We start from the raw sequence: 8,146 nt of genomic DNA, 5'->3' as shown, positions 1-8,146 counted from the left end.
TCTCTCTCTCAGTATCCTTCATCTCTCTCTCAGTATCCTTCATCTCTCTCTCAGTATCCTTCATCTCTCTCTCAGTATCCCTCATCTCTCTCTCAGTATCCCTCATCTCTCTCTCAGTATCCCTCATCTCTTTCTCGGTATCCCTCATCTCTTTCTCGGTATCCCTCATCTCTTTCTTGGTATGCCTCATCTCTCGCTCAATATCCCTCATATGTCTCTCTCAATATCCCTCAGCTTTCTCTCAATATCCCTCAGCTCTCTCTCAATATCCCTCAGCTCTCTCTCAATATCCCTCAGCTCTCTCTCAATAACATAGTGACATAGTAACATAGTAGATGAGGTTGAAAAAAGACCGAAGTCCATCGAGTTCAACCTATACAAATCTAAAATATATACAAAAAGCTCCAGTTAAGTTTAAATAATCCCACTAAAAGGTGACCCATTTAATACTAGCAATCATATCCATGAATTTTGTTTATAGACAGAAATGTATCCAAATAATTTTTAAATGTATCTAGGGTATTAGCATTCACTACCTCCTTTGGTAATGAGTTCCAAAATTTTATTGCTCTTACAGTGAAAAAACGTTTCCGTTGCAGGAGATTAAATCTCCTTTCCTCCAACCTTAAATTGTGACCTCTGGTCACAAACAATTTTCTTGGAATAAACAGCGCTTCTGCCATCTCTGTATATGGGCCTTGAATATATTTATATAAAGTAATCATGTCACCTCTTAAGCTCCTTTTTTCTAAAGTAAACAGACCCAGTTTGGCTAGCCTCTCCTCATAGGTTAAATTCTCCAGTCCCCTTATTAGCTTTGTGGCCCTTCTCTGAACTTTTTCTAGTTCTGCAATATCTTTTTTTGCGATCGGTCCCCAGAACTGCACTCCATACTCAAGGTGAGGTCTTACCAGGGCTTTCAATAGTGACAGAATCCCTCATCTCTCTCTCAGTATCCCTCATCTCTCTCTCAGTATCCCTCATCTCTCTCTCAGTATCCCTCATCTCTCTCTCAGTATCCCTCATCTCTCTCTCAGTATCCCTCATCTCTCTCTCAGTATCCCTCATCTCTCTCTCAGTATCCCTCATCTCTCTCTCAGTATCCCTCATCTCTCTCTCAGTATCCCTCATCTCTCGCTCAGTATCCCTCATCGATCTCTCAGTATCTCTCATCTCTCTCTGTTTCCCTCATCTCTCTCAATATCCCTCATCTCTCTCTTAGTATCCCTCATCTCTCTCTCAGTATCCCTCATCTCTTTTCTCTCTCTCTCTCTTTCTCTCTCTCTCTCTCTCTCTCTCTCAGTATCCCTCATATCTCTCTTTCTTTCTTTCTTTCTTTCTTTCTTTCTTTCTTTCTTTCTTTCTTTCTTTCTTTCTTTCTCTCTCTCTCTCTCTCTCTCTCTCTCTCTCTCTCTCTCTCAGTATCCCTCATCTCTCTCTCTTAGTATCCCTCATCTCTCTCTCTCAGTATCCCTCATCTCTTTTCTCTCTCTCTCTCTCTCTCTCTCTCTCTCTCTCTCTCTCTCTCTCAGTATCCCTCATATCTCTCTTTCTTTCTTTCTTTCTTTCTTTCTCTCTCTCTCTCTCTCTCTCTCTCTCTCTCTCTCTCTCTCTCTCTCTCTCTCTCTCTCTCTCAGTATCCCTCATCTCTCTCTCTCAGTATCCCTCATCTCTCTCTCTCAGTATCCCTCATCTCTTTTCTCTCTCTCTCTGTCTCTCTCTCTCTGTCTCTCTCTCTCTGTCTCTCTCTCTCAGTATCCCTCATCTCTCTCTCTCTCTCTCTCTCTCTCTCTCTCTCTCTCTCTCTCTGTCTCTCAGTATCCCTCATCTCTCATGTCCTCTCTCTCTCTCTCTCTCTCTCTCTCTCAGTATCCCTCATCTCTCTCTCTTAGTATCCCTCATCTCTAATGTCCTCTCTCCCTCTCGTTCTCTCTCATCTTTCCATCTCAGAGGTTTTGCAGAAGAGCCGTGATCTGCTAGTAGAGGAGCTGTCTCGCTGCCAGAGGTTGGGCCTCACGTTGTATAACATACACCCGGGGTCTCATGTGGGGGCCATGCCTGTAGCCGACTGTCTGGAGCTCATAGCTGATGGCATAAACAATGCACACTCACAGGTACCAGGCATCACTGTCGGTGAGTATCTGGGCCTCTCTATACTATATACATTATACCTGCTCCTTTAGAATCCTCATTTTCCACTAGACCCCCCCTTCTCTTGCTGTGATGTCCCTTTTAGCTTCTCTGTCCCTCTCACCTTTGTTGTCACTCAGTCTGTGCTAACCCCTCTCTACAATCTGACCTTAGGTTATCTTTTTTCTAGAGGTCTCCTATGTCTGCTGTATGACCTTTCCTCTGACCTCTCCTGTATCTGTCTCTCTCTGCTTGCACTGTGCTGTCTCTTTTTTTTATTTTAATCCCATTTATCTCTAACCCCCCACTGTCTGTCTCATGCTTTTATCTCTCTCTCTCTCTCTCTCTCTCTCTCTCTCTCTCTCTTTTGTTCTTTTCTCTCTCACTCACTCTTCTCTCTTTCTTTCTTTCTTTCTTTCTCTCTCTTTCTTTCTTTCTTTCTTTCTTTCTCTCTCTCTCTCTCTCTCTCTCTCTCTTTCTCTTTCTTTTTTTCTCCCTTTTTTTCTCCCTCTCTTTCGTTTCTCTTTATTTCCTAAGATATTGCTGCCCATGGTACAGAAAGCCAGAGTTGGTTACTCTGTTCTTTCTTTTTCTTCAGGTCTCTGTAAGGAGTATGTGTCCTTTCTCGCCTTGTGAGCTGTCCTCCTGCCCAACAGCTGGATTTGCAGGTAAGTGCTTTTGTCTTCTAGGTCTTGGAGACTTGCACTTCAGAGGAATATGTCATATGCAGTAGATGGGGACATTTTTAAAATCCTTTATACAGGATTTTCTTTGGCAGTGGGCAAGCACATTATGTATATTGAGACTAGGGGTTAATCTTCCCTTTATTGTGACGTTTTTCCTCTTTGGGCTAATTTTGTTGAAACACGTTATTAGTATGTGTGTGGCTTATGTTTTATACAGGGATTTATGTATAAACTTAAATTTTGGCATTTGAATTTCAGTCTCTTCAGTGTCGATCTACTATATGATTCTTTTAGAGACTTCTGGCAGCCAAATTGTGTATAAGTGTTACGGTAAGGCACCTCAGCCTGTCTGATGTGTAGGGGGCCTGGTTTATTATTTTAAAGATTTTTTGCATAACATTAAGCGGCTGTGGTAGTAAAAATTCTTAAAGTGACAGTGTATTCAAACAATTTCTACAATTTGGGGAATTTTTTATTTAGTATTATGGACATGGACCAAGACAAATACTTGTTATGCCTTGAGGCACAAATTGTTTTGCCTATGCAATTCTGTGCTGCATGCTTAGCTAGAACATTTCAATTTAAAGATAAATTGTTGCCCTCTGAGCCAAATGTCTCTCAGGATGATGCTGTTCAGGCAATGCCACAGCTTTCTCCTCAAACGTCCCAAGCCTCTATGGCGTCACATACAGTACCCTGCAGTTCCTCTCAGCCTCCTGGAGGAGTTTATTTGCCTGCAGATTTTGCTGTACATGTATCTTCTGCAGTATCTGCGGCATTATCTGCTTTTCCTATGTTGGGAAACGTAAGAGGAAAATTAAAAAAATTTCTGATAGTAAGGTATCTGTCCCTTCTGCTGCTACGCAGGTTGCCCTCCCTCATAAGTCTGATGAGGAGGATACGTCGGTAGCCTCTGAGGGTGAAATCTCAGATTCAGACAGTTTAATTCCTTCATCTGTTACTGAAGAAGTAAACTTCAGATTTAAGCTTGAACACCTTTGTGTACTGTTAAAGGAGGTATTGGGTACTTTGGACGACTCTGATACTTCTGTCGTTGTCAACCCTAAGAAGTATAGTAAACTTAATAAATACTATGATGTTCCTTCCTCTGTGGAAGTATTTCCTGTTCCAGACCGTGTGACGGAGATTATTTCACAGGAATGGGAGAAGCCAGGGATACCTTTCCCCCCGCCTCCCATCTTTAAAAAGATGTTTCCTGCTGCTGACTCCATTAAAGATTCATGGCGCACAGTGCCTAAAGTAGAAGGGGCTATTTCTACTCTTGCTAAGAGAACTACGATCCCTATAGAGGATAGCTGCTCTTTTAAGGATCCCATGGATAAAAAGCTGGAGGCTTATATGAAAAAGATGTATGTTCATCAAGGTCTTTAATGGCAACCTGCAGTTTGCATTGCCACAGTAGCAAGTGCGGTATCTTATTGGTGTGATGCTTTGTCTTAATCAGTTTTAGTAGAGACTCCATTGGAGGGGATCCAAGATAGGATTAAGGTTTTCAAACTAGCCAATTCCTTTATTTCTGATGCTAACATGCAATTTATTAGACTGGGAGCCAAGATGTCTGGCTTCACTGTCTTAGCCCGCAGGGCTTTGTGGCTAAAATCTTGGTCAGCTGATGTTACCTCCAAGTCCAAGCTTCTGGCGCTTCCTTACAAGGGTAAGACCTTGTTTGGACCTGGTCTGGCAGAAATAATTTCTGATATTACGGGTGGAAAAGGGTCTTTTCTACCACAAGGCAAGAAGAACAGACCTAAAGGACGTCAAAGTAATTTTCATTCCTTTCATACCTTAAAAAGTCTTCCTCTCCCTCTTCCAAGCAGGAACAGTCCAAGTCTTCTTGGAAGCCCAATCAATCTTGGAATAAGGGGAAGCAATCAAAGAAACCCTCAGCTGAGTCTGTCAGCATAAAGGGTCGGCCCCCTATCCAGGATTGGATCAAGTGGGGGGCAGACTTTCCCTGTTTTGTCAAACGTGGATAAGAGATGTTCCAAATCCTTGGGCTGTGGACATAGTATCTCAGGGTTACAAAATAGAATTCAAACCTTTCGCTTCCAGGAGCTGATACCTCCTATCAAGATTATCTGCAGACCAGGTAAAAAGAGAGGCATTCTTGAACAGCGTTCAGGACCTTTCTTACCTGGGACTGATTGTTCCAGTAAGGGAACAGGGTCTAGTATTCTATTGAAATCTGTTTGTGGTTCCCAAAAAAGAGGGAACCTTTCTACCCATTTTAGACCTAAATTGTCTCAACAAATTTCTCATGGTACCGTCCTTCAAAATAGGAAACCATTCGTTCCATTTGTCCTTTGGTCCAAGAGGGTCAGTTCATGATGACCATAGACCTGAAGGATGCATATCTTCATGTTCCCATCCACAGCGATCATCACAAGTTCCTGAGAATCGCCTTTCTAGACAAACACTTTCAGTTTGTGGCTCTTGCGTTTGGCCTTGCCACAGTTCCCAGAATCTTCTGAAAGGTTCTGGGGGCTCTATTGGCAGTGATCAGGTCTCGGGGAATTGCAGTGGCGCCCTACCTGGACGACATATTGGTTAAGGCGCCATCTTTTCAAAAAGCAAACTCTCATTCAGAAATCTTGTTGTCTTTTCTACATCCCCACGGATGGAAAGTGAATCTGGAGAAGAGTTCCCTTGTTCCAGCTACATGGGTGGTTTTGTTAGGAACCATTATAGATTCCCTATCTATGAATTTATTTCTGACACAGGTCAGAAAATCCAAGATTATTTCCTCTTGCCTCTCTCTTCAGTCTACTGTTCAGCCACCAGTAGCTCAATGTATTGAGGTAATTGGTCTGGCGGTCGCTTCTATGGATATCATTCCCTTTGCTTGATTCCATTTGAGAGCTCTGCAGTTATACATGCTCAGACAATGGAACTGAGACTATTCGGATCTGTCTCAGAGGATAGATCTAGACCAGTCAACAAGAGACTCTCTCCTGTGGTGGCTTGCTCAGGAGCATCTGTCTCAGGGCACATGCTTCTGGAGACCTTCCTGGGTAATTGTGACCATGGACACCAGGCTGCTAGGCTGGGAGCAGTCTGGGACTCGTTAAAGGCGAAGGGACTATGGACTCGGGAGGAGTCTACTCTCCCAATAAACATCTTGGAGTTGAGAGCGATTTACAATGCTCTGATGGCTTGGCCTCAATTGTCTTTAGCCCGGTTTATCAGGTTTCAGTCAGACATCACCACCTCAGGCCTAGATTTGGAGTTCGGCGGTAAAAGGGCTGTTAACGCTCCGCGGGCTTTTTTCTGGCCGCACCATAAAATTAACTCTGGTATCGAGAGTTCAAACAAATGCTGCGTTAGGCTCCAAAAAAGGAGCGTAGAGCATTTTTACCGCAAATGCAACTCTCGATACCAGAGTTGCTTACGGACGCGGCCGGCCTCAAAAACGTGCTCGTGCACGATTCTCCCATAGGAAACAATGGGGCTGTTTGAGCTGAAAACAAACCTAACACCTGCAAAAAAGCAGCGTTCAGCTCCTAACGCAGCCCCATTGTTTGCTATGGGGAAACGCTTCCTACGTCTGCACCTAACACCCTAACATGTACCCCGAGTCTAAACACCCCTAGCCTTACACTTATTAACCCCTAATCTGCCGCCCCCGCTATCGCTGACCCCTGCATATTTTTTTAAACCCCTAATCTGCCGCTCCGTAAACCGCCGCCACCTACGTTATCCCTATGTACCCCTAATCTGCTGCCCCTAACACCGCCGACCCCTATATTATATTTATTAACCCCTAACCTGCCCCCCACAACGTCGCCGACACCTGCCTACACTTATTAACCCCTAATCTGCCGAGCGGACCTGAGCGCTACTATAATAAAGTTATTAACCCCTAATCCGCCTCACTAACCCTATCATAAATAGTATTAACCCCTAATCTGCCCTCCCTAACATCGCCGACACCTAACTTCAATTATTAACCCCTAATCTGCCGAGCGGAGCTCACCGCTATTCTAATAAATGGATTAACCCCTAAAGCTAAGTCTAACCCTAACACTAACACCCCCCTAAATTAAATATAATTTACATCTAACGAAATAAATTAACTCTTATTAAATAAATGATTCCTATTTAAAGCTAAATACTTACCTGTAAAATAAATCCTAATATAGATACAATATAAATTATAATTATATTATAGCTATTTTAGGATTAATATTTATTTTACAGGCAACTTTGTAATTATTTTAACCAGGTACAATAGCTATTAAATAGTTAAGAACTATTTAATAGTTACCTAGTTAAAATAATAACAAATTTACCTGTAAAATAAATCCTAACCTAAGATATAATTAAACCTAACACTACCCTATCAATAAAATAATTAAATAAACTACCTACAATTACCTACAATTAACCTAACACTACACTATCAATAAATAAATTAAACACAATTGCTACAAATAAATACAATTAAATAAACTATCTAAAGTACAAAAAATAAAAAAGAACTAAGTTACAAAAAATAAAAAAATATTTACAAACATAAGAAAAATATTACAACAATTTTAAACTAATTACACCTACTCTAAGCCCCCTAATAAAATAACAAAGCCCCCCAAAATAAAAAATTCCCTACCCTATTCTAAATTAAAAAAGTTACAAGCTCTTTTACCTTACCAGCCCTGAACAGGGCCCTTTGCGGGGCATGCCCCAAGAATTTCAGCTCTTTTGCCTGTAAAAAAAAACATACAATACCCCCCCCCAACATTACAACCCACCACCCACATACCCCTAATCTAACCCAAACCCCCCTTAAATAAACCTAACACTAAGCCCCTGAAGATCTTCCTACCTTGTCTTCACCATCCAGGTATCACCGATCCGTCCTGGCTCCAAGATCTTCATCCAACCCAAGCGGGGGTTGGCGATCCATAATCCGGTCCAGAAGAGGCTCCAAAGTCTTCCTCCTATCCGGCAAGAAGAGGACATCCGGACCGGCAAACATCTTCTCCAAGCGGCATCTTCGATCTTCTTCCATCCGGAGCGAAGCGGCAGGATCCTGAAGACATCCAGCGCGGAACATCCATCCGGACCGACGACTGAACGACGAATGACTGTTCCTTTAAGGGACGTCATCCAAGATGGCGTCCCTCGAATTCCGATTGGCTGATAGGATTCTATCAGCCAATCGGAATTAAGGTAGGAATTTTCTGATTGGCTGATGGAATCAGCCAATCAGAATCAAGTTCAATCCGATTGGCTGATCCAATCAGCCAATCAGATTGAGCTCGCATTCTATTGGCTGTTCCGATCAGCCAATAGAATGCGAGCTCAATCTG

The 8,146-nt window shown here is 42.5% G+C and overlaps 1 protein-coding gene across 1 annotated transcript in view; it reads left to right on the top strand.

The window, feature by feature from the left end:
* The window catches only part of LOC128666580 (probable endonuclease 4), an 82,710-nt gene that overhangs the window by 30,436 nt on the left and 44,128 nt on the right, over nucleotides 1-8,146 (top strand). The window contains exon 6 of the mRNA XM_053721268.1: nucleotides 1,951-2,133. Coding sequence (XP_053577243.1) covers nucleotides 1,951-2,133 — 183 coding nt within the window. The remainder of the gene's footprint in view (nucleotides 1-1,950; nucleotides 2,134-8,146) is intronic.

This window comes from Bombina bombina, chromosome 7 (genome assembly GCF_027579735.1).
Source record: "Bombina bombina isolate aBomBom1 chromosome 7, aBomBom1.pri, whole genome shotgun sequence".
Classification (NCBI taxonomy): domain Eukaryota; kingdom Metazoa; phylum Chordata; class Amphibia; order Anura; family Bombinatoridae; genus Bombina; species Bombina bombina.
Note: the sequence above shows the minus strand (reverse complement) of the source record. Positions and strands in the feature narration are given on the sequence as shown.